Source organism: Natrix helvetica, assembly GCF_964273705.1.
Source record: "Natrix helvetica genome assembly, chromosome: 6".
NCBI classification, from domain to species: domain Eukaryota; kingdom Metazoa; phylum Chordata; class Lepidosauria; order Squamata; family Natricidae; genus Natrix; species Natrix helvetica.
This window is the reverse complement of record NC_138553.1, coordinates 29,107,842-29,134,654: the sequence shown is the minus strand read 5'-3', so window position 1 is coordinate 29,134,654 and position 26,813 is coordinate 29,107,842. Positions and strand designations below refer to the sequence as shown.

Sequence of the window (26,813 nt, the reverse complement as noted above, 5' to 3'; positions counted from 1 at the left end):
GCTCAAGTTTAATGTGGAATTGGCAGAACATGCAACCTTGTGGTTGGAAGCTAGAATGCCAAAGTAGAAAAGGTTGAAAAGACAGCTGGACCTATTGTCTACGAAACAGAAATGAAGCAGAATAGCTTGTTTTTGCTAATCCAGTGATACCTTTTATTGCTAACATTCTTTAAACAACCAAAATGACACCCGTATAACTGGACATCACCAGAAATCAGACTGACTATATTATTGATACAAGGCAGTGGAAGAACTCGGTTGTAACAGAAAAGACGAGGAGGGCTGTGTAATCGCCCTGTAGTACATATGTGCAAGATTGAAATCAAGCTAAAGCAGAAAGACAACCGGCTTCCATTATATGATCTTTGAGTATGTGCTAACCATTTTCAAGATCACATATTGTTTTGAAATCTTGAACCTCATTGATAGGGGACTAGAAAAATTGTGAATTAAAATAAAAGAAGTATTAATGTGAAAAAAGACTGCCAAAGATCAAGAAACAGAAGAAAGTAAAATGGATGGCAGAAGAAAGTGGGTAAACAGCCAAGAGAAGTTAAAGGCAAAAATCTCAGAAAAAAACTTAACAAAAATTTCAGAGAACAATTGAATGAGACAAGCAGCAGAAGCAATGTAAACACATTAAAAATGAAAACAGGTACAAAAAACTCCCCCAAGTTTTCCAAAAGATCTGTCAACTTAGATATTCCAACCTCAAACTGATATACCAAAGGATGTCAGTGAGATGGTAGTACAGCTAATAGTTGACTCCAAGAAGCTCAAATAAGATGGAAAGAGTAAGCTGAAATATTGTAAGTAGGGATAATTATACCAAGATACCTTTAAAGACACTCCCTATTTTTGAGCACCTCTAGTAGTAGAAAAAAACAGGCCAACATTAGCAAGTCAGAGGTCTTTAAGAATGGAATATCTGCAGAACGATGCAAGCGACAGAATAATTAATAAAGGTTCTAATCTGTTAATGGTATGTGTAAGGCAGAAGGAAGAGCTTCAGACTGGACAACTGACATCTAAAACATATCTTGGTCCATGGAATGAAGGAAGCATGAGAAGCATTTCAGAAGGAACTGTCCCTGACTTTCTGGAGAGAAAAAGGGGAGGAAGGCCAAAATATTTTCAGTCTTGTAATATTTTGTTAATTTAACCTTACAATAAAGGTAGAACTAATATTCCCTTTTGAGCTTGTCGTCTGGGTTACCTCAAACAGCTGACAAAATCAAACTATGCCTGCAAATTAGGAGAACGGTACAGTAGACTACAGATTGAAAAAGATCTGTACCCCAATACAAAAAGAAAAGAAAAAAAACCCAGCAAAATGTCCAAACTATTGTACAATATTCTTAATCTTTTGTGCTAGCAAAACAACATTTAGGATCATACAACATAAATTAAGAGCTGTATAAGAAAAGGGAAATGCCAGACGTTGAAACAGGTTTTAGAAAAGACTGAGGAACGACGTTGTTATTGACATGAGCTGGATAAGTGAGAAAGCCAAAAATACCCCAGTGAAATCAGTACTTGCTTCAGAACTATAGAAAAACCTTGGATTTCGTTGAGCATGTCAAACTGTGCACAGTAGTGTCCCTAGGAAAACAGGAATGTCAGAGTATCTCATGCAAAACAGAAGAGGAAGCCATAGTGAGCATAAACTGTCAGTTAAACAAACTGACTTTAGTCAGTAAAAGACAAGGTTGTATACTCACTCCCAATTCATTCAAATTTATATGCTGGATATATACTGGGGAAGGCTAGATTGGAAAACAATAAAGTATAGAATTAAAATTCGAGGCAGAAACACCTCAAATCTGCAGTATGCTGAGGACACTGCTCTGATAACTGAAAATGCAAATGATATGCAAGCTCAAGTAATGAAAGCAAAGGAGCACCAATGGAAAAATCAAGATGAAGATTAAATATAAAGATGACCAAACTAATGACAAGGGATATAACCACTGCCTTAAAACTGACACACATACTGAAATGGTAGTTTCTGCTTTTCAGGATCAACAGCAGCAGTGAAGAAATACGCTGCAGGTTTGCACTTGGTAGGATGGCAACTGAAGGCTTTGGAAAAGATATACGTAGTGTGAAACATTTGCATCTACAAAGATCAGAACTGTGGAGGTAGTACTTTTTTCTGTTACTCTATGGAAGCAGAAGTTGGATTTTGAAGAAGCAGGATAGAAAAAAAAATTAGAATCTTGGTTTTGCAAAAGGCTCCCGATAATACCAGAGATAACCAAGTAGATCATACAACAAATCAATCCAGAGTTCTCATTCAAGGCACAGATGTCCAGACTCAAATTATATTTCAAGGTATGTGAAGACCTTGACAAATCTAAGAGAGGATGACCAGCAATGGAGTGGATGGAAACGATCACAGCAGTGGGTGCCCTGTTGGAAAATCTGAAGGACCGCTCACTTGGCCTAGCTTTGTGGCCGGTAAGAGTCAACACCAAGGTGATGGCACATAATAAATCAATGTTGCCTAATAAGAAAATGTCTGATCCACGATACTTCTCAGGTGTGTTAAAATAGGGAAGGTATTCTTTTCGGTTCCTTGCTTACTTAAATTCAGATATTTATTAAGATATTAAATTTTAGTTTCACCGAGGTTAAAAAAAAAGAGCTCATTGGTTTTCTTGCACAGATTAAGGGGATATAAAAAAATCATTTCTGGTAGGTTGCGGTCACCATCTCACAACCTGCAAAAATGATGAAGCATCCGGCTGCCCTTATCGTGTCGAATAATTATGGCTTTTCTGTTAAAGTTTATTAGTCTATCACTGCTGTATACTGGTATAATTAATATAATTATTCTTCCTTCTTACAGATCACTTTCAGCTTCCTTTCTAAAATCCAATCAACCTAATTAACTAAGTTACGAAGATTACCACCAAAGATGGTAACATTTAGTTATAGTACAATAATATCCACCAAAAATAGAAAGGAAGCAAATTCACAAAATAATGTAAGAATGAGAAGTTGTGTGTGATGGAAATTTGTAGACAGTAGCAGTATCAAGCCCCAAGTAAGGCATCCATCTCCACCTGTACTTACTGCTATATCTCAAATGCAAGTATGCATTTCCTCCCTTTCTCACCGAGTCCGGCTATCACATAGCAGGAATTACTGTTGAAGAGGCCCTGCAAAAAGCAGCAGGAAGAGGAAGTGAGAGCTATTAATATATGCAGAGCAGATTTGGCCGCAAACTATGTTATACAGTTTGAGGTTACAATAACCCTGCCTAGAACAGGAGTAGGAAGAACGGTCGGCAAGGTTTCCTAGAGTTAAAAGCTGTGCTTAGCATTTGCAGCCATCTCTTTTGCTTTCTGCCAAATAATGTTGCTCTGTAATTGCTCTACAGATCACTATTCGAACACTACCTTGCATGAAATATGGAGGCAACTGTGGTCGATATCGTCATATCTTAGTTATATTGGAAGTTACTGCCCTAAAATAGGAATTGAGACTGAGGAACATAACTCATTATGACTGGAAATGGCTGCTCCTACACTTATCCCTCGACTAAGTCAAGTGATCAGCATAAAATATCAGTAAATTGCTTTTTTTTTAAAAAATGCATTAGTGTTTTTTATAAAAATGCTTAGTATTTGTGGATTATCAAGTGTTTGTCAGGGCTAACCTCCAGGACAGTTTTTAAAGCAGACACGAATACCCGTAAATATCCCAAACATGTTACAGAAATCCAGAAGCAAGGGATCAATGGTGCTTTTTGCATTTTGAGAATCTTACTCCTTACATTTGTCACCTATCAGGCTGCATTAAAAGACTGCGCCAGCAATGTCACCAATTCACAAAGGGAAGATTTCAGTTAACTGGTAGAAACACCATAAAGTGTTACAAAAAGACGAGATATTTGCATAATACATTCAGTTTCTCAGTACATCTTTTTAAAAGGGCAGATTATACTGTACATAATATGGATTTGGCCCAAAATAGAGATGATACAGGCAGAGTTCCATGTAAGTCATGATATGAAGAGCCACTATTCTTTTCCACCAAAAACAGAGTGACTGCAAACCATTCAAGTTCAAAATGAAGTTTATAAATTACCATTAGGATAAAAACAAGAGGCTTGTAAGACTACAATTTTATATAGGATCCTCATGCTATTTCAGGAGGTCCCAGATCTTAGAATGCACTTTTGGGAAAAAATATTTCTCATTAATACAGCAGACTTCACACTGTCTATTTTAGGGCTCTTTCTCTATGTGCAGAATTTGTGTGTGTGTGTGTGTGTGTGTGTGTGTGTGTGTGTGTAGGTACACACATACAAAAACATAAGAGACTTCAAAACTTAAATGAAACCAACTCTAAAAAAAGCAAGGGGCAAAGATAAACCTGAAAAAAGAGATTAGAAATTAAAAGTATCCAGTCATAGAACCTAACCAGAAATATTTCCCATCAAAACCTGTCAATTTGACTGAAGAATGTATGCAACTCCATTGGGTAAAAATGTCATTCACTTTTCAATCCCATTTACTTTTTGCTGGCAATGCTTAATTTCATCCCTCTTAGTGCAATTTATTATAAAACCTGTTTAGAACTAACACTTCCATGGACATTTTGCTCATGAAAATAAATTGAGCAGCCTTACAGACTGCATGTTTCCAAGTCTGGTTATCTCTGAGCATGTCATTTTACCGAAATGAAAAAGGGAGCTACAGCTGGTAGTGGTGTGAAGGGAAACATTTTAGGGGAATATTTCTTTCTCTCTCAACAATTTTCTCCGTTGTATTCTAGTGGATTTCAAAGACTGGATTACGTAAAATGGAGCTAGGCTTTGCATACAACAATATGGATCTGAAGATGGATCCTGCAACTTTCTGCACACAGTATATTGGTAGTAAATTCCCAGAAAAGCAAAGCATGGAGCAAAACAGTTTTCAAACTTCCCTTATAAACTTTGTTGCCCATCCTGTTAACTTGGTCTGGTTCTGACTCCTGGAGTGTTAATCAATATGTTGAGAATTAGGTCAATGCTCCCCCCCTTGTCTAACCTTTGGGAGAATGAAGACTTTGTGAGCAAAACAGAAACAGCTACCCTGTAGTCCTAAATATGTTTAATTCACAAAGGTTTAAATGGGACAGTTAGTTCTCCTGTGACAAAGTACTGGGTACTTATCTTGCCCCATCTTTTGTGTTGCAGTCTGAAAACTCAGAACTGATCTATTAACCTGAACATGTCAGGGTTGCTTGTGCAGAAGTGGTATTAATGGGAAAGTGTAAGATCTGATACTACTTCAGCAGATGGGAAAGCTGTACAGAAGAAGGTCTAAAGTGTCTCTTCAAAGCTCATCTGTGCTGATATTATTCCACTGAAGGAAAAGCAAAAAAGTGAGACAAGATGAGGGTAAAGGACAAATCAAATAAGAACAGAAATCAAAGAACAGAGAGCAACTCAATCATTCTTGTCCCTCCGACCCAAGGCAGACACCCCCTCTTGTTCTTCTCTGCCTCTCCTCCTGCGCCTGCCTTTGCAGTCTGAAAGCAGAGTCCAAACAGCAGCCAATCCTGGGAAGGCTCTGGTCCTAAGCGAGGCAGAATCTTTAGAAACGTGACCCAGCACACTGGCTGTGGCACTAGAGATTTCCCCATGATTCTGGAGGGGGGAACCGGTCCACATCTCCCATTTCATTGTAAGTCTGATCTGCCATGGTGAAGGTCAGCTTGTATCGTAGTCTTACTTTCTCCTAGACAGAGAAAAAGATGTGTAACAATTAAGAGAAGGACTCAGGGATGATGGCTGAGATTTGCAAATGTGGGGTAAGGAGTGCAGTTAGAGGAACTAGGACTTCTGAGGAACTCAACTCTAGATCAAGAACTTATTTCCCCACTTATTTCCCTTAAGGAGGAAGCGTTACCTTTTGTGGATTTGCAAGCAGGAGGACCTGGGTGATTGCTGTAGGGGGCACTATTGGATTGAATGGTGGAAGCTCTGTCCCTGAAGGTGGCTGCAGTTTCACTTTCATCACCTGTACAAATAAAAGCACATCAATGCAACTCTATGATTTGACCATTAAAGAACAAGAGCTGCCTCCATGCACCCAAATAATGGCATTACCTAATTAAAAAGGTTGCAGGCTTTGTACTACCCTCTGGAAGAATTGGACTGATACATTAAACCACGTCCATCAGAAGTCTGATTTATATAATAATATGACCCTCCAGATCTTTTAGTTCATAATTCCAATTCAAGCTTGTTTTACAGCCTTTAGAAATATTACATTTCTTTTCTTTCAATGAAAAGACAATGGAAAATACGAAAGCAATCGTTTTTTTTAAAAAACAACCTTTAACTAGCTAAACAAAATTATTTCAAGGAACAGGCCATTGCAATCAGTGTATCAAGGGCAGCGTATCAACATATCAATCACCCCTGGGACTTGCTCCCTCCAGATCAACATGAATGTACGGAAGTGAAACTTTAACCCCAAACAAAAAAGCAGAATTATTCTACTGTAACTGGCAGTGGTTCTCCAAAGCCTCGGATTTTTAACAAATGTTACATTTTAAAATATTAATCAGCAATAGCCTTTCGGGTAAGAGAAAATAAGGAATGAAACCAAGTCATGCCTTTCAGTAGTAAGTTATGACTTCTCCTTAACCAAGTTGGAAAAAAAATCAGCAGAAGTTGTAGGCAAAGTAAGTGCTAGGTAGGTAAGTGCTTACTTAGGCACTTAGGCAATTACACTAGGTAATTTGAGGATGGGTGGTGACCTCCTCGTGTTGTCAAACAATTAAAATAGTGTACATGAAGTTTTCATTGGCATAAAAATATTACCTTGGGGACGGCAGACTGGAAGATGATGTTCCTAATTGGCAGAGGGGCTGTGCTTAGCATAGAGATGACCACCACTAGTACATCAGGTCGGTCAGGCAGAGAGTCCTTGGCAAAGTGGAAGAGGACATGGAAACCATGCTGGTCATACACAGTCACTGGGAGGAGGCTGCCTAGAATAAGCACCACCAGGAGAGGCATAAAACGTAAGAGTAGAATGGCCAAACCCCCCCTCCCCTCCCCGAATTCTACCTCTCTTAACTTGGTTGTCCTTTATGTTTCAACTAGTGGGAACCCTACATTTTAACTTTCCTCAACCTCTTTCCCTTGTCTTTGAAAAGCCAGGTTGAGGCAATGGAGGTATCCTGCACGTGTAAATCGAGAAGAATTCTTTGCACAAACCACAAACTTTTTTCCATGTTTTCCAACTTGCATCAATGTCAGACACAAGGAAACAGAGCAATATTGTGAGCTGATCATTCTTTGCTGCTGTCTCTCTATTTACAAGAATCTCATCAGACTAACTACATTATTTTGGGAACAGAAAGTTAAAGGCTGTCAGGAATTCTAAAGGGGAGGGGGGATTTCCTAGCCTCCATCGCTTCCCCTCCCTGCAAGGACTCCAAACTCACCAGTCCCCGTCTCCCCCAAAGCTAGAGATTCCACCACAATAAATGAGCTGAGCCAGATGCTTTGGGATAAGACCATTCTCCAGAACTTTGCTCAAACTCACTTGGCTTGATAGATTCCAGAGGCACAGTGACATTTGTCAGTGAGAATTCCAAGGGGTGTGTGGAAGCTGGGAGACCTGCTGGAAGGCTTGCACTTCCAGACAGAGTCGGCGACCCTTGAGGGGCCAAAACGGGGGCTGTTTTTTCCATGGGCAGAGTGACAGCAGGGTTTGAAGAGATATTTTGGAAGATGGACGAAGTGCTATTGGTGCTCAGAGATGGGCTGGAAGTGCTTTTGTTTTGGAGATCACGCAGGGTTAATCGAGGGGGTGGCTGCTTCTCCCTGCAAAGTGTGAAAGAGAGTGAGAGTTTCAAGAGAGGGGCCAAGAACTAGCTTCCCCCTTTTCAGAAACACCCTCTGCCCTTCCCCTCCTTGCCTCCTACCATCTGACTTGAAGAGACTCTGGGGGAAGAGACTGCTGTAACAGAGTCTTGCCTAGCAGGTCCAGGTCATCCATTCCACTAGTAGCAGCAGGAGATGCAGGCTGTCCAGTTTCAGCTTTCCCTATTAGAGCCGGTAGTCCTGAAGGGACACCCATTTCTGGGCTCTCAGATGACTTTAAAAAAAAAAAGAAGAAAATTTTATACAGCTCCCCACAAAAACACAGCCAAACTGAATAGCTTAAGTACAACCCTTAGATCAGGGGTGTCAAACTCAAGGCCTGGAGGCTGGATCTGCCCCACAGGGTACTTAGATCTGGTCTACAGGGCTGCCCTGGAAACAGCAAAGGACCGACCTGCGGTGCTTCTGCCAGCAAAAATGGGTTCCCGAGCTCCGTTTTCGCCTGCCACTGCCTACCGCAACCCTCTGCCAGTGAAAACAGAGTTTTTGAGGGCCCTCACCAGCTCTGTTTTCACTGGCAGAGGTTTGCAGGAGGTCATGGCAGCCGAAAACAGAGCTCAGGAACCCGTTTTAGCTGACAGAGAGCTCCGGCCACCACAGGTGTCCCCAACATGAATGACATTGAGCTGATCACTCTCACACTGGCACGCCCAGCCCGGCTTCCCGAGATCAAACACAACCCTAATGCGGCCTCAATAAAATCAAGTTTGACACCCCTACTTTAGATAAAGAACAGTATATTACATGCAATGCAAAGCACAGAAAAACCCTTGGGTTTCTTTCACACACATTGATAGCAATGTTAAATAACTGCAGGCCTCCCAGATATGATTAGAAAAGTCTACCATTTTCTGCACAGCAAATCAGAGTTGCGCAGAATCTACAAGGTCTACACAATTCAAGAAATGACAGGGATTTAATTACTTATTTGTGGTCATCTCTATTCCGTGGGCCTTTTCATTAAGCTTTCTAACATAATCTTTGTCTGAAAAAGAGGAGGCTCAAGTGTGCTGGTCTTCTGATATCCCTTTCAAGAAAGTAAAGTCTCCCTCTTGTTTTACAAAAAGATAGCTGTGGAAAAACCAAGCATAGGAGACTTGATTCACACTTTGGTTGTGTCTGTTTTTCTGAAATAAGATTCTGATTTTCTTCTTCTTCCCAAATCAAGATCTAACAATCTCAAATTAAAGCAGATCCAGAAAACCAAGCAAGTCATATTGAGAGGATTTCCTTCATAAAAGTTACTTCTGTACACAACCTTGCTCACATACCTATGCTATACAAACATTTCAACATGCAAGGGCACCTTTGTAGACCTAAATAGTCAACTAAAATAATCTCCATTTAGATTTCCACTAGATAATCGGGATACATTTTGACTGAAGCATTCTTTCAGAGTACAATATGGTAGATTAGCTTGAAGAATCTAGCTTGAAGAGTCACAGCTTTATTATTCCATTGACTTCTAGTTCCAAAGTTGTAGGGTTTATCAACCAATGATGTCCTTTCAGCTGTCTGATAACCAAGACCCTTACCTGGAAACTGTTCCACCCACTGTTGTCTGCGCCTTGGACTGAAGAAGTCGCTTGATCAGTAAGCCCTAGACAGGGAATCAGAAAGAACAGATATGAGAAAAGGAAATCCAATTCATCTAAAAGTGAGGAGCCCAAACCACAGTGGTATTCCTCTGCAATCCAGTAACTCAGTATAATATGGAAAACACATTAAAACATACAAAATGATTAAAACAGGAAATTAACTAATAGTCATACAATGCACCCAATACACAATCAATTCAATCAATTAATTAATTATGGTTTTAGCATATTGCCCCCAACAATCTGGGTCCTCGTTTTACCAACCTCGGAAGGTTGGAAGGCTGAGTCAACCTTGAGCCAGTGAGGATCAAAGTCTTGGCAGTCAACAGAATTAGACTGCAATACTGTATTCTAACCATTGTGCAAAACAGCTCTTACTATAACAAGGATGTTCTAAACAGGAAAGAATAAGGTTTAATAATATAGCAATCCTGCAAGATCACAGCCATTAAGCAAGGCTTTCAGTAATTTTTGGTCTGTTGCAAGTCCATATATTATTGTACAAGTGTGCTTAAATCCTTCCCAAATTGCCAATTCTTGATTTAGAGGAATTCATAATTAACTCTTCTTGCAAATGCAGAATGTATGTGGATCTCATCGTTTAGAGTGGGCTGTAAAGCACTGTGAAGTCTAAGTGCTATTGCTGTTATAGAAGAAAAGCTACACTCAGAGCAAACAACTGGCATTTCATAAAGATCTGCTCAACATTTGACAAACAACAATAATCCTGCAAAACCTATTTCCACAGAACACAGAATTTTCTTTAAGTAAAAGAAGAGATTGAGAAATGAGTTAAATTCTTCTCAAATTTCATTTTTGAAAAGTATTCCTACCTGGCCCACTCTATTCTGCTCAAACCCTTCTGCCCCGCAGAACCATGGATTTACCTAGTGACATGAGCTCATCGTCCAACAGAGAGACTGAGCTGCTTTGCTCCGGCACAGTTGCTGAGCTACTGCCTGAGAAAGTTGGTACGGCTGGGTAGGCAGGTGACATGTCCAGTCCTGACAGATCCAGAAGTGCAGAAGTGCTGCCTAAACAAAGAAACAAAGTCTATACCAAGAAGAACAGAATAGGAACAAACGCCACTCTTAGCAATCATTGCCTTGTCAGTCAAGAGATTGCCCTGCAAAAATCCTTACCCTACCTCAACTTCCCCACAGCCTTCACTCCCTGATTACGGTTTTATTTATTTTTTCAGTCCTAGAGATGGACTGTATGAGAGTGAGCTAGTCACATAAGACCACTTTTTGAACCCTAAAGTTGGATATCATATTCAGATTCCTACTTTAGACAAGACTCTGAGCCATCCCCTCCTTTGTCAGCAGCTTATTATCCAGCTTCCTTACCTCGGAGAGAACCTGCTGTTATTTCACCATTGATCTCCTCTCCTTTCACAATTTGCTTGTACGAATTGATCACTTGTGTTAAGTTGTCATTAGCTTGCAAAATTTCAGCTGCAACAAGACCAATATGATAGAAAGGAAGGTTCAGAGGGTAAATCAAATGTTCGACAATAGAGATAAAGCCTAGCATTAACTTTTCTACAATAAAAAATACAAACGTTAGTAGGTTTAAAACCTTCAGCTGAAAGTCACACTGACATTTAGTTGTTACTCATAATATACCAACATAATGCAACAAGTCTATACACTGATATCATTTCCTTAGAGTCCTGCGAAAAAATCAGGTGGAACAACGGCTGATGACCTCTTTCTATTGGTCCACCATAGAAAGTGTCCTCACATATTTTATTACAGTACGGTGTGCTGGTTTAACAGCTGTGGACAGGAAGGCACTATAGAGAGTGATCAGTTCGGCACAAAAAACCATTGGTTGCCCTCTGACACCACTGGATGACATCGCCAGGTCTCGCTGCTTTAGCAGAGTAAGGAAGATACTCAGAGATGATTCACACCCTGGTCAGTGTCTCTTTGCACTTCTACCATCGGGCAGAAGATATCAAAGTATAGCCAGCCAAACAAATAGGTTTAAAGATAGTTTCTATTCTTGGGCTGTGAGACTTTTAAATACAACCACAATCATTCCATGCACACGCTAGTTTTTTTTTCTTTCTTTTTTCGTTTCTGCTATAATTTTGCACCAGTGAGGTTAAAACCAATTTCGTTGTATTTAAGTCCAATGACAATAAAGATTATACTTATACTTACACTTATAACCAATTTTGCTTCCACTCAATTATCTAACCTGATTAGAACAACACAGACACAAAAATGCTCACTGGGGAATAACAACAGAGATGTCAGAAGGGAAAGCTCACAAAGTCTACCTATGCATAAGATAACTTTGGGTGCACTTTAATCCAGAAACTTATGTTTAGAGTAACTTATAATGGAACGTGAAGAAGTCTATTGATATCTTAGGGTTTACTTGAAATTACTCTAGCGTGTAACTGAATGCTTGCTCAAAGATAACTTACCCAGTGCTTCATCATTGTCTTCTGTGTCACTAGCAAGCCTAAAAAGCATGGGCCTCATGCGTTCACAGCGCTGATACAGCTCCTATAATGAGGAATATTAAAGTTCAGTATAATTAAGTGCACTTCTAGGCATAAAATACATAGTCAAGTGGGGTGGTTTTATTTTACTGACTCTATCTGGATGAGCCTGTATGAAATTATAAAATTGATTCATTTGAAAAGACGCAAAAGGGAAAAAAAGTAGACAAGAAAGACAAAGTGGGAAACCCCCTTCAGAAGCACTCTAGAATCCTTCAGTCCTAATTACAGGGACAGTGTGGTTTAGGACAACAGATTTCTTGGATCTGAATGACCTTGAAACCACAGATCTAAATAGAGCGGCATCCTTTTCATCCAGTCATTTGCAATTAAATGTGCAGTCAGAGGTGAGTGTATTTATGCCTGCACATAAGTCAAGATTATGGGGAGCATGCCTGAGTGACGTGCATATCTCAATTCCAGTTTGGTAATTCCTCATTTTGTTCATGGATTCAAAACTTCTGAAAGGAGCAGCCAGTGTTTGCTCTATAAGTGATCATTTCAATAAGAGGAAAAAGTTGCAGTTCCTTTTACTGAGCTATTCCTGAAACATTAACACTTTTTCAATCATCAATTGACATCACTTACTAAATTTCAGGTTTAAAGGCTAAATTCAATAGTTGGGTGCACACAACACTTTGAAGCCAAATCAAGCCAAGTATTACAATGGGTTAGTCATCCCACATGCGAGTCCAGATACTGCTTTGTTTATTGTGGCTAATTTGTAGAACCAAAGAGCAAAAAGCATGTTCTGCCCCCTTCTGGAGGATTGTCAGATTAATCTAATTCAGTGGTCTCCAATCGTGGCAACTTTTAAGACCTGTGGATTTCAACTCCCAGAATTCTCCCAAAATTCTGGGAGTTGAAATCCACAGGTCTTAAAAGTTGCCAAGATTGGAGGCCCCTGTTCTAATTGGCTTCTGATTCTATCAGTCTTTCCCATCCAACTCTGGAATATTAGATTGTCAGAATTTCCCAACATCCTGACCAGTTTAGAAACTCTAGGAAAAGTTGTTACGAAGTACTATATATGACAGGCAAAAAAACATGCTAATAAAGATTAGCATATCTTTGGTGCAACAGATAAGCAGTCTTAAGGCAGCTTAAAGATTAACAAGTATCAATATATACATTTTCTGTAGACTGAAGTCCATGTCAGCAGATACATGGAAATTTCTGATGAAGTAAGCTGCAGTGCACAAAACATTATGCCAAAATATAATGTGCTGTAATTTGATTTGGAACCTACGGTAGGGAACCTGTTCAACCTAACAGTAAATGAACTGGAAGTATTAGGAACAATTTAATGGTATTTAAAAATAAAAGCAAATTTGTTGAATGTGTATATTTGCTGAATATATACAATTATTAGCACAGTCACACACCAATGTTTGCAAATCTTAGTTGCATTCAGGTGTGACTGATTTACTCATTTACAATGCGGCGTAAGCAACAGCCACAAAAAACGCAAAGCAGGCGTTGGCTGAATGAAAAAATAACCAGGCAGCTGAGCCTCAAGGGTAACTGGGGAGATACTTAGAAGACCAATTTTTGTGAGCACCTTTGTTACCTTAAATTATGTAACCAAGGGTTTTCAATGATGCCTTGTAAGGGCATATTGGATTAACAATTTTTACTTCTTCATGCAAACATAAATGGGACATTTTGCTGCTTATGTTGTAAGAACGCCAAATGCATTCATAGTTAAGAATTTCAAATCATCCATTAGCACATGTTGCAAAACAAAATGCAAAATGTAGACGTCTGCTCACTTTCATCAGATCCTCGCTACTCTCGGTCATCTCTCCATTGCTATAGGTAGTCACCATGTCGGTCAGCAGTTTCACATTGTTATTTACTTCTTCAATGGCATGCACTCGCTTGGAAATCTTCTCCATTCGCTTTTGGTCCTGGAAGAAGAGAAGGGTTACAATCTCTTCCTACTCCTTAAAAAGGTAAAGATTCCCCTTGCACATATGTGCTTGTCGTTCCAGACTCTAGGGGGCAGTGCTCATCTCCGTTTCAAAGCAGAAGAGCCAGCACTGTCCAAAGACGTCTCCGTGGTCATGTGGCCGGCATGACTAAATGCCAAAAGTGCACGGAACGCTGTTACCTTCTCACCAAAGGTGGTTCCTATTTTTCTACATGCTTTCAAACTGCTAGGTTGGCAGAAGCTGGGACAAGTAACGGGAGCTCACTCCGTTGCACGACACTAGGGATTCGAACCACTGAATTGCTGACTTTTCTGATTGACAAGCTCAGAGTTTTAGCCACTGAGCCACTGCGTCCTACTTCTTAGAAGATTAGAAAATGTAAAACATGGCAATCCTATTATCTTCAAAGACTTTGAAGAGGCCCACAGCTGATGCTACCCCAGGATTATTCTATTGAGATCACTGATAGATATTCCAGCTAACTAAGTGTCCTAAATAACCCCAGACATTAAAATATGCCACAGAAAGCTCTTATAGCTCACCGGGCATGTATTTCAAGACCATATTTTATTTCTGAATCTTGGAAACTACATTCCATGTGCATAGGAAAAATCCCTGTGAAATAAATTGTGGGGAGGAAAAGCCCTAGCATGAAAACTTCAAAACCAAGATTATTAAACAATGCCAATTGATAAAATATATGGAGGTGGAAGCAAAGCTTGCCTCTTGAACCATCTCTTTGATGAGTTTATTGGCGGCTCGGAGATCTTCAGGATGGGAACTTTTGAGCAGGCGGGCCAGCATCTGCAAAGACACAGAGATCAGAAAAAAATAGGTGTCTGTGGAAAGCTTACAATAAAAGGGTATCTGAAAAAAATAGATATGAGATACAGAGCAGAATGATTTAAGGGCATTACTTTCCACATAATGTTATCTTTTTAAATCAATCAGACCATTTGAAATCTCAGCTTTATATACTTTGATAGAGGGTTAAAATACCCCAGAAAGTATTATAATAATCAACAACAGAGTAACAATAAATTTAATATTTTTTGCTTTCTCTGTAAAGCAGGCTAGCATAATCCATGATGTACTAAGATAAACAGCCAGATTTCACGGGCTGTTTCTAGACTTGTTTAAGGAAAGAAAAGCAGGTGGTTTAGTGAACCAGTCACGTGTTGCCAATTTGTTTTTAACAATCTTATGTTGAACTGTATGGCCCATTGTTGTAACCATGCCTACAGACAATTTCATCTTTTAGCCCAGACCAGGGCAATATGGTCGCTCTAGAAGTTGTCTGATTACAAATCTATCAGTCCATTTCAAAAAAAGAAGAAGCCCCAAACAGTCAACAACGATGAGAACTGAGGAGCAAAAATAATCCATCCAAATCCAAGCTTGTTAAAACTTGCTGGTGTCGGTTCACTGCAACTCCTAAATAGCTCACATTTTCACTTTCCACCCAAAATCTTTTCATGTGATGCGGGACCTTGAAAAGCTAAGAGTTTCAAACCTTAGATAGAGCAATGACTGTAAAGTAGCTAGCCAATGAATTATTTTTTTTACCTTGGATTTCTCTTCATCGTCAAAGATTGCATTCTTTGGTCTAGGAGGAGGTAGAGGGAAAGGTGCATCTTTTGGCAACTTGGGGTCACATTTTACAATCCCTGGGGGAAAAAAAAGGAAAGCTCCTACCAAGAGTTCCCAAGCAAGTAGGCAAATGATCCATTTCCCTATCAGGCCAATTTAATAAGTCTCCCCGATTTGATCCCTTTTTCCAAGGGAACAAATGTTGCAGTGAAATAGACAACTTCTCAGTTAAAATAAATGGACGGACTACAGGTAGTCCTCAACTTACAACAGTTCATTCAGTGGCCATTCAAAGTTACAATGGCACTGAAAAAAGCGACTTACGATCATTTTTTTCACACTTATGACCATTGCAGCATCCCCCGGGTTATGTGGTCAAAATTCAGATGCTTGGCAACAGATTCGTACCGTTTTTATGATAGTTGCAATGTCCCAGGGTCATGCAATTGCAATATTCTGACAAAGTGAGTGAGGAAACCTGATTTAATTGATGACCGTGTTACTAACTTAACAACGGCAGCAATTCATTTAACAACTGTGGCAAGAAAGGTTGTAAAATGGGGCAAAACTCACTTAACAAACATCTTTGTTAAGAAATGTTGCACTCAATTGTGGTCGTATGTTGAGGACTAACTGCATTGCTGATTTCTCCTATTACCAATCCAACCGAGGGGAAGGTAAACAAAGACCAGTAAAAGAACAAGGGCTTCTTTATAGAGATTCGAAAGGAAAGGAAAATAATCATATAACAAATGCACAGTGAAGACATTAACATGCTAAAGTGTAACAAGGAGGTGGCAGAATTATCCAACTCCTCTCAAATAAGTGACTATAGGTTTCACGAGGCAAATGTAAAGACCAACATTATGAAGCAGGATTGAAGCCTAGGACTGATAAGAGTTATTGTCAGGAAATTACTATGTTTAAATGTCTAAGGCTAGGTCAGTTATGTACTGTGGTAATAAAGGGAAATAATGATGGTCTGGTATTATCTTTCAAAAATTGAGAACTAGCACTTTGAGGTGAGGAAAATTGTGAATTAGGCAACTCCGAAGGAGCAGAAATGCTGCTCCTCTCCAGACAGGAGAGAAGGAGAGGAGATTGCCTATTTGTGTTCCAGACAGCTCCTCCCTATAAGGAAACTGTAGGCCTGTAGTTCTCCTGTGGGTCTAAGCACTGGAAGACAAGGGAAACTATCAAGCTTAGCTGTGGTAGAGCCCTTAAGGACATTGCATTAGTCTAACCTCACTTTCCAATCACTTTCTGAATTACAATTATATTAAAGTTAAAAGAGATCTTCTGAACAAGTCTGAAAATCCACCTGGTAAGTAAAGTTTCATTTTGAAATAGAAGAAAGATTACCTAACAATTTAAAGAATTTAAAAACATGAAATAAATGGCAAAAAGGTAAATAAAAATTCAACCTAGGAAAGTTTTAAACTGATTAAGGAAACAAATGAATTTGGAATATTAGGACTTGCAGAACTTTGAAAAATTGAATAAATGAAACACTTTTGCGGGAATGGGACTCGTGGGGCCTATGATAAAGAGATTATTGGTGAAAACTTCAAAATAAAGAAATGAGATTTTGTAAATACAAAAACGGAAGAGTAGATTAACATTTTAGGCAGAAACTGTAAAAATGTCAGATAAAGGTATGATACTGGAGACAATCCAATGGGTCTTTGAAGAATTGAGAGAGAACCTTACATCTAAACTCACATCAATAATTTCTACATCTGTCAACATATTTTTTGAAATTTTAAAGAAGTCATGTAAAAGAGAAAATTCTAAACAATGTAGAAATATTTTGAAGAAATTGTGGATTATAAACAACTATAAAACAATAAATTTGAAATACAAGTGACATATCAAGAGATGGGAAAAGATGCTGAAAATGTTTATTATAAGATTTACAAAAGGAGGTTTCTAGAGTCTTGAAGAAATTTTTGAAATGGGAGAAAATTTGGAATGTGATTTAGTCCTACAACAGAAACTTGATGAATTAAATATTAAGACTATCTGAGGCCAAAGGAAATGAGCAAGTACTACCTTTATATTTAAAAGGAGAAAAAGAAGGATCTGAAAACTATGGTATAAACCAGCCACCCTGATATTGGTATCTAAGAATTAAGCTAATCTCCTTGAAAATAATGCAGGAATTAGTATGAATTTGTAGTAACAAATCTTATCAAAATAAACATTTCATTTTTTTTAAAAAAATGGCTAACTTTCTTAATAGATTATGGGAATGCAATGGCTATAATATGACTTACTTTTAGAAATAAATTTGACTCAGAATATTCTGGTTAGCAAGTTAATAAATAACCCAAAGTTTTCACGGCAAGCCTAATTGACCAGATTCAAATTATTATATTTTTGCAAATACCTGACTCACTTGAGAAATTTATAATGCTGAGAAGTTTGAATACTGCAAATTACATATATTTATATTTTCATTTCAATACTTCCTGTGCAAACTATATACACTGCTTAAAAGTTAAGAATATACCGATACAACACCAGTAATAAAAATTTAACCTAACTACAATGCTAATTAACTGCATCTTTAAGAATCAAATAGAAGAGGAATCCACATCTCCTATTATTACTACCTAACATTGTAACTAAGATATGAAGCAAAAGTTAACCTGCTTTAACCATATTGAACCATCTTCTGTATCCTTTATTAAGTTTTTGCATGAGTTTGCAAACAGATGATGAGTTAGAGCTGAAAAAATGCCCAGTTCTTTACCCTACTCCTTCAGTATTTCTGTAACCCAGAATATAAAACCCCAAGGTATTAATCCAAGTTTGGAAGGAATGTCCCCATTCTTGTACAATTAAGTGGAAACGTCTTGAGCATAGAAAAGTATATCCCACCTTGTTTTTTTAACATCTGATATGCTTCTGTAATTTTCACTTCCTCGGGCAGACCCAACGTCCAGCTATACAGCAATTCTAAGATTTTTGATTTCACTTTTTCTGGAGTTCTGTTTCCTAGATACTGAGGAAGAAACAAATCACATCTCATATTTAACATGACGGGGTTAAACAAAAACACAAGAGTTTGCTTTCAGGGCATTCTGTACCAAGCATGAGATGAAGTGTCATGTGTTTGGTTCTACACTGAAGATGAAGACAAAGCCAACTGTTGCAATCTTGATAATATCAAGCATTAATGAAATAAACCATCATAAGAAATGCTTCGCTTTTCATTTACAGTGTACTAGCACAGAACTCAAAAAGAAAATGACTCAAAATGCAAGGTTTTCTTAATGAAGCCAATAATATTACTCTTTATTCAACGTGTGGAAATATGAAATAGCCGTTTGTCTCTTCTACTTGTTACACTTCAAACCTGTCCCACTGGTAATGTTAGTTTATTTTAGTTTATTTTACTTTATTATTAACCCTTGGGCCATACCTTAATGAGCACTCACCTTTGGTGACACAACCTTGATGAGCTCGTTAAGGAACCTAAACTTGCCAACTTCATCATGAAAGCGCTTGCCACAGTTTTTCATACAGGCCTCCAGCACCTGTAAAATAGAGCAGGAAGCGACCCTAAAAATCCACATGCCAGGATTTCCCATTCTCTTCAAAATGCAATGAAATGGGGGGGATGGGGATGAGGACGGAGAAGAATGCTATTTTAAAAAGTATGCCTTCTGAAGCTTTCGTACTTTCTTTTCTCTCTACTGATAAACCACAAAAACAATATAAACCAGTCTTCCTCAATAGGGCCTCCTAGAGATTGGAGTATAATATCTAGACCCGTGATGGCGAACCTATGGCACGCGTGCCTCAAGTGGCACGCGGAGCCATTTGTCAGGGCACGCAAGGCGCTGCCCTGTCAGCTGGCCAGCACGCATGCGCGTGCTGGCCAGCTGAGTTCACCTTTTTAAAAGCTATTTTTCGCCTTCCCCAGGCTCCAGAGGCTTTATAGGTTTTAAGTGCTCCAAAGGCTTCAGGGAAGCCTCCGGACAGTCCCTGAAGCCTCCGGAGGGCCTCCGGGGGGTCGGGGGAGGCTCTTTTCGCCCTCCCCAGGCTCCTATAAAGCCCCTGGAGCCTGGGGAGGGCAAAAGAAATGTAAAAATGGGGGGAGGGGTTTGCGCGTTGTGCGCGCATGCGCATTGGGGGGTCGCGCGGTGCATTATGGGTGCGGCACGCCCGCACTCGACCCCCCTGCGCTCCCACCACTTGTGGCACGCGAGCCAAAAAAGGTTCGCCATCACTGATCTAGACATTTTCCTACATCTGTCCCTTTTTGGGAGAGGGGCGGTCTAAAAATCTAAGAAATAATAAATAAATAATAATCTGGAAAGCTCCATTTTGGGAAGAGGTAATAAAATGCTCCTCTGCCAAAAATCACAAATTATGACTTCAGATTTGAAAACACTGGTTGCACCTAGAGCGACATCTTTTGTGCACAGTACCTTCCTTGGCTCTTAAGTATGGAGATAATTCAAAGCAACCCAGCCATGGCTCAGTACAGAATTAGCCACCTTGGGTTACTGAGAGAGCACTGTCTTGTAATAACAATATGCTAAGTCAAAAATAAACAACATACATGATGGCTTCCAGTATTCAGCCCAAGAATGCCTTAGTCAGACAAATAATACATGCATGCAATATGAACCTACAATTCATTCTATAAAATGCAAGTTAAATATGATATAAATGTCAGGAAAAAAGTGTCAGTTGCTACCAGAAATTCAGAGATCTGTCATTTCTCATTTTGTGGCAGGCACAGATGATAAGGAATCATTGGAAACACCGAGCTGAGAGCTAAGCAGCAGTGTCCTTATTAGACACCTGATCCAAAAATCTCAAATGTCAGTAGACTTGTAGTCAGATGAGAATTTCCTCTTTCCCAAGTGATTAGATACAGATAGTATTTACTCTGGCTAGAAATAAATTGCATGTAAAGTCATAAAGAGAGGTTATGGTCACAATTTGTGAAGATGGGAATAGCAGATTGCAGCAGGACCTTTTCCTGCTTAGAATTCATTCATTAGGCATCAGGTAGGATTAGCTTTTAGCGTTCATGTATTAATACCACTGCTGTGGTTATTGCTCTCTCTGTGTAGATCAATTGTTTCACATGAATGGGGAATATATTTATTAATTTACTATATTGCCATGGGCAAAAGTCTGCATACTTTAAAAGCTGAAAACCAATACACACGAATGTTATAACAGCCTAAAGTAACCTAAGACTGCAGGAGAATAAAACCAAAGTAAAACAGAAACAGTGCAAGAATCCAAAGAGAAGTATTTTAAAGCTGAAAGTTTGAAAAGCGTAGGAAATGCAATTTTCACTGAAAACTGAAGAGACCATAAAAGTGTGTCAGATGGTCTTTTCTAGAAAGGGTGATGTCTCAGCTGACACACCAATGCTGAAAAGATCCTTTCAATTAAGCCATAATCATAAAAATACAGTTATAGTCAAGCCAAATTGTGGCTTTAAAGAAATAACCAAACAGAACTGCAGTTTTCTTGAAACCAGAAAACAGGAAGGCCATGGTCTCTTCTGAAATATTTGGCCTCCCATGAAAAGAAGCATGTCTGTATCTGTCAAAAGTATGGCACTTGAAATCAGAGTGAAGAGTGGGATGGGAGAGATAATAATCCTGAAATTTCACATTTAGCCTTCATTATATCGCTACTCTTCTTCCAACATAATACAATACAATAGCAGAGTTGGAAGGGACCTTGGAAGTCTTCTAGTCCAACCCCTTGCCTAGGCAGGAAACCCTACACCACTTCAGACAAATGGTTATCCAACATCTTCTTAAAAACTTCCAGTGTTGGGGCATTCACAACCTCTGGAGGCAAGCTGTTCCACTGATTAATTGTTCTAACTGTCAGGAAATTTCTCCTCAGTTCTAAGTTGCTTCTCTCCATTAGTTTCCACCCATTGCTTCTTGTTCTATCCTCAGGTGCCTTGGAGAATAGTTTGACTCCCCCTTCTTTGTGGCAACCCCTGAGATATTGGAACACTGCTATCATGTCTCCCCTAGTCCTTCTTTTCATTAAACTAGACATACCCAGTTCCTGCAACCATTCTTCATATGTTTTAGTCTCCAGTCCCCTAATCATCTTTGTTGCTCTTCTCTGCACTCTTTCTAGAGTCTCCACCTTTTTTACATCGTGGCGACCAAAACTGAATGCAGTATTCCAAGGGTAGCCTTACCAAGGCGTTATAAAGTGGTATTAACACTTCACGTGATCTTGATTCTATCCCTGTTTATGCAGCCTAGAACTGTGTTGGCTTTTTTGGTAGCTGCTGCATGCTGCTGGCTCATATTTAAATGGTTGTCCTCTACGACTCCAAGATCCCTCTCATAGTTGTTACTACTATTGAGGAAGGTACCACCTGTACCTGTGCATTTCATTTTTCTTGCCTAAATGTAGAACCTTACTCTTCTCACCATTGTATTTCATTTTATTACATAGTGCCCAATGTTCAAGTTTGTCAAGAACCTTCTGTATCTTTAGCCTGTCTTCTGGAGTGTTGGCTATTCCTGCCAGCTTGGTGTCATCTGCAAATTTGATGAGTTCCCCATTTATTCCCTCATCCAAATCATTGATGAAGATGTTGAAGAGTACTGGGCCTAAAACAGAGCCTTGTGGTACTCCACTGCATACTGCCCTCCATGTAGATGCAGTTCCATTGAGAACTACACGTTGAGTGCGGTTGGTCAGCCAGTTACGAATCCACTTAGTGGTGATGCTGTCTAACCCACATTCTTCTACTTTATCTAGTAGTAGGTTATGGTCTACCTTATCAAATGCCTTACTGAAGTCCAAGTAAACTATATCGTTATAAAATATAAACATATTTAACATAACCCCAAGATTACTTAAATTGTACCAGCCCCTATTTGGGTAGTTACCAAGAAGCTTTGTTTCCTTCCAACTTGTAATAAATCAAGCAGTTCATGGCATCTTACCGTGAGAGCCTGCATGGCTTCCCATTCTTGTGGAGACTGGATCTTATGGGCTAGGAGCCGGGTTGCTAGGGGTGGGCTGTGAGTGAGACATAGAAACAGTGAATGGAGTCACAGAAACAGTTAATGAAGTAGTAATCTGGATCTAGCTAATCCCGTTTTATTTTAATCATTTTAATCATGAATCAATATTCATAACAACACACAAGCTGTCATTCACTGGAATAAGAGCTCTCAATCCAGAGGCTATTCTTTTCAAGTCACCTTCAAACCGCCTTGAGGCTGACACATTTTGTGAAATGGAGCAGATGTGTTGTTGAGATGCTGCCTATTGAGTTTGAAATCACACTTTCCCCTAATTTAGTCTTCACATCTTTTACTTTCTATTAGCTGGCTTCAAGAAAATCTCACTGGTTCTTAAACTCTGCAAATACTTTGCACCCCTTTTTAAAGGTGTTATACTTCATTTGCAGCAAACATTATGAATAAGGCAATTTAGTAAATTGCTAACTGATACAAGAGACTGATTGAAGGTGACTTCTGAGAACTAATCATGTTGTAGTCAAAATTTGATTATGACTCTAGTCCATTCCTTAAAAATATCTCCTAGTTTTTAATAGTTAAATCTCCAAGTAATCCAGAAAATCTATGCTAATGCCCTACTAATAAAAAGCATATATAAGCACCATTTTAAAATTTCTTTTAACATCCTCTGTTAAACGATCCTATTCAAATCAATTTAAACCCACTATCCTTTATGCAATTTTGCATCATTCTATCAACTAATAGTAATGCTTTAAGTGTCTGATTTATATAAACACCTATCTAAATTTTACTATTTTTCTATCTTTCCAGAACTCCCACATTTTATACATAGGATATTTCCCTGTTGGCATTTAACTACATTATAAACATACTCTAGTAAGTTCTTGTTCTTGCTATGTCCCTATGACAGTATTTTCAAACTGTCCTTAGTTTATGAGTAAGAAAGGCTTATGTTGCATTTAACTGTCCTAACTTTAAAGTATCCTTTTCCCCCAGCAACAATCAACAGCAATGGCCAAGTGAGTAAAACCTGTTGTGATTTGTGATTTGTCAGATGATACCCAGGACGTAGGGAGAGCTTGGCATTCATTGGCTACTTCAAGCTTGGAATATAAGGAATTCTCCTGTGCTATTCTTATATTTCTTTCCTTCCAGGTGGTTATAGCTATCAAAAACCCAGGGTAGCTCAGCATGTACCATAAGACAGTAAACTGGCTCTCTCAAAAAAACCACACAGAGTTAGTTTGGAGTCATGTATGAAGTAAAATAAAATAAAAATTAAAAAATCCTGCAATTCTAAATGAGCACTAAAGCCGGGGTCAAAGGAAGCTTGCTAGATAGTTCACTGGCAGAATTGGGGAGCTGCCCAGTAAATGGGAAAAGCTATTCTGCCTAATAGGCAGATGCTATCCACTGTGGATATTTGCTTCAGATCTGAAGAATGGTAGAGATGGGTACAATGCAGGTAGTCCCTGACCTACCGTCATAATTGAGCCCAAAATTTCTGTTGCCAAGTGAGACATTTGTTAAATGAGTTTTTTCCCCATTTTACAAGCTTGCTTGCCACAGTTATTAAGTGAATCATTACAGATGTTAAGTTAGTAAAATGGTTGTTAAGTGAATTTGGCTTCCCCATTGATGGTCTGACGGTTGCAAAAGGTGATCACAGGACCCTGGGATACTGCAACCGTCATAAATATGAGCCAGTTGCCAAGCATTTGAATTTTGATCATGTGACCATGGGGAACGCTGCAACATCCGTAAGTGTGAAAAACGGTCATAAATGACTTTTTTCAATGCTGTTATAACTTTGAATGGTCACTAAACAAACTGTTATAAGTCAAGGGCTACCTGCTTTGCTGGACAGCATCCCAACCTCACAAATCAGCTGCTGGTGGATTTATCCAGCCGCATACGATCAGGACTGCATGGCAAAATGGATTATGCAAACCCAGAATAGTGGGTTAATTTAGTAACTACAGCTAAGTAAACAGTTTTCAACATTAGAAAAACACAAAGGGATGCAGATATAGCGATAGGTTTATTCAGAGTGCTTCTTTGGAATACTTTTTTGTTATTATAATGTTTTTTGCATAGATCAGGGGTGTCCAAACTTGGGAACTTTAAGACTTGTGGACTTCAACTCCCAGAATTCCCCAGCCAGCATGGCTGGCTGGGGAATTCTGGGAGTTGAAGTCCACAAGTCTTAAAGTTCCCAAGTTTGGACATCCCTGGCATAGATAAACCCCAGATAGACAAATATGAGACCAGGTGTACTAACCCCTCTAATTCTTTGTTCAGCTGGTCACAAAAAGCATTAATGTTGTCCCATTCCATGTCCTTATTTAAAGGATTTGTAGCTCTGTCTGAATTGAAAGAGAGAAAAATAAAGTTTTCTTTAATTTTTGTTTACTTGCAATCAGAATATATAGTTGCCAGAGACAATTTACCAATCATATTAAACAAAAAGGGAAGTTCTAAAAAAATTATTGCAATGCTGGCATCAGACACAACAGGAATGACACAACAGGGAGACGCCATTGTTAGTGGTAAACCATGTGCTTACACAACAAAGGTCCCCGTTTAATCTTCAATATCTTTTTTTTTGCCACCATAAGTAATCTACTTAGCATGTGCAAGTATTACTTAATGAGCGGACAGTCCTCAACAAATTGAATGAAACATCTGGCTCAACCTAAGGTAGCTCTACAAATTGGAACATTAGGGGAGGGGGGAGGAACTCAAATTGCACACATTATTCCCTAACAAGATACCAAACTCAAGTCTTAATTGTCTATGCTGAGTAGCAAGGGTTCCTTTTTAAAAAAATGCTAATCAAAGTTCTCTCAACATAATCCACCATTGCAATAATGTAACCTCAAAATCAATATTGCTGGCATCTGCACCACAGCCAAAAGAAACTTGCTACAGCTTCTGTTCCTCCAAAGCAGAACAGTCATCTCTTCTGAACACAGCAAACTTGATTAAAAAAAATAACGCTGTCAAGTCAAAAGAGGGGAACAATATCACACCACGAAGAGACACGAAAGAAGCAGCAACACGTCTACAAATAGCATTCAGAATCTGCTGCGCTGCACAAAAATCTTGGTGGGCCAAAGTTCCATTCACCAAATATAAAGATACCGCGTTTCCCCAAAAATAAGACAAGAGTCGTATTTTCTTTTTACACCCCCCCCCAAATAAGCGCTTGGCTTATTTTCAGGGAGGTCTTATTATTTTTGAGGGGCAGGAGGTGGTGAGGAGGTGGTCACTGCATGGCTGCTGCTGTGTTGCAATATTTTCAGGGAGGGCTTGTTTTTGGAGGAGGGCTTATTTTCAGGGAAACAGGGTATTTTTTAAAAAATCATTTTGCAAATTACAAACTACCTCATTTTAGGGTAGTTCATTGCAACTAAAGATCACAAAATTATCTCCTTGAATAGACCTGGATTTTGATGAGTTATATTCGTAAATAAACCTATTCAGAATTCATTTTTTTAAAAAAATCAATGTTATTTGGTACCAGCATTATATTTACTTGTCCATATTACGTGATTAAACCAGTAACACTTTCTGGGGATTTCAACTGTCTGATTCGACTAAGCCAGGTTGCAAGCTTCATTCCTGGGCACAGTAACAGACCCCTAACGTCTGGCAGTCGGTGAGTGGGAAACTTAGCTTGGGACAGACAGGAAAAAAAACCCCTCCAAGGCTAAAGGACGGTTAATAGTAACAGAATTGGAAGGGAACTTAGAGGTCATTTAGTCCAACCCCCACTCACGCAGGAGACCCTATACTAGGATGGAGGGCATGTCTCTTCCTCGCTCGGATGGCCCAGCGAAGAGGCAAAACGTGGCAGCGTTTCCCTCGCAAGCCGTGACCCCCGGGGTGAAAAAGGGGAACCGCGGAGCATGTGACGGTGAGCGGGTCACGCGAAGAAGAGCCCTCTTCCAAAGCAGGCCCGAAGCACCTGCTATAACCGCTAGGGATAAACCCGGCCGGTTTTCCCCCAACTTACTGATCCTGGACTCCAACGTCTCGGCCTCCATCTCGGCCTCCATCGGTTCCCGCTCGGTTGCCCCGCCCCCCGCCCGGTCCCGTTTAAAGGCTCAGTCTTCCTGCCGCCCTCCGGCTCCGGCAGTCCGGAGCCATAGAGAAGAAACCGTCGAGAGGGCCGTTCTGGAAACAATAGAGCTTCGGAAGTTATAGCCGGAACGCCCTCTGGGAGCGGTGCGAAACTTGCTCCCAACTTCCTCCTCCGAATCACTGAGATGG

The 26,813-nt window shown here is 39.4% G+C and overlaps 1 protein-coding gene across 1 annotated transcript; it reads right to left on the bottom strand.

Moving 5' to 3' along the window:
• Positions 1 to 4,065: 4,065 nt before the first annotated feature.
• Positions 4,066 to 26,813, bottom strand: GGA1 (golgi associated, gamma adaptin ear containing, ARF binding protein 1). The gene is made up of 17 exons (XM_081958250.1): positions 26,557 to 26,813; positions 24,820 to 24,904; positions 22,497 to 22,572; positions 18,981 to 19,079; positions 18,421 to 18,544; positions 15,514 to 15,614; positions 14,671 to 14,751; positions 13,786 to 13,923; positions 11,936 to 12,017; positions 10,845 to 10,952; positions 10,383 to 10,529; positions 9,433 to 9,497; positions 7,939 to 8,111; positions 7,557 to 7,837; positions 6,827 to 6,996; positions 5,907 to 6,017; positions 4,066 to 5,735 (listed from the first exon to the last, which is right to left on the bottom strand). The coding sequence occupies exons 1-17, from the start codon at positions 26,597 to 26,599 to the stop codon at positions 5,625 to 5,627; spliced, it is 1,995 nt and encodes a 664-aa protein (XP_081814376.1). The 5' UTR covers positions 26,600 to 26,813; the 3' UTR covers positions 4,066 to 5,624.

Coding starts and splice junctions, on each gene's coding strand:
- GGA1 (XM_081958250.1), bottom strand. CDS start 26,599: ATGGAGGCCGAGATGGAGGCCGAGACGTTGGAGTCCAGGATCA. Junction 12,018..13,785: donor GTAGCGAGGATCTGATGAAA/GTGAGCAGACGT, acceptor TCCTCATTATAG/GAGCTGTATCAGCGCTGTGA. Junction 10,530..10,844: donor AACAGCAGGTTCTCTCCGAG/GTAAGGAAGCTG, acceptor TTCTTTGTTTAG/GCAGCACTTCTGCACTTCTG.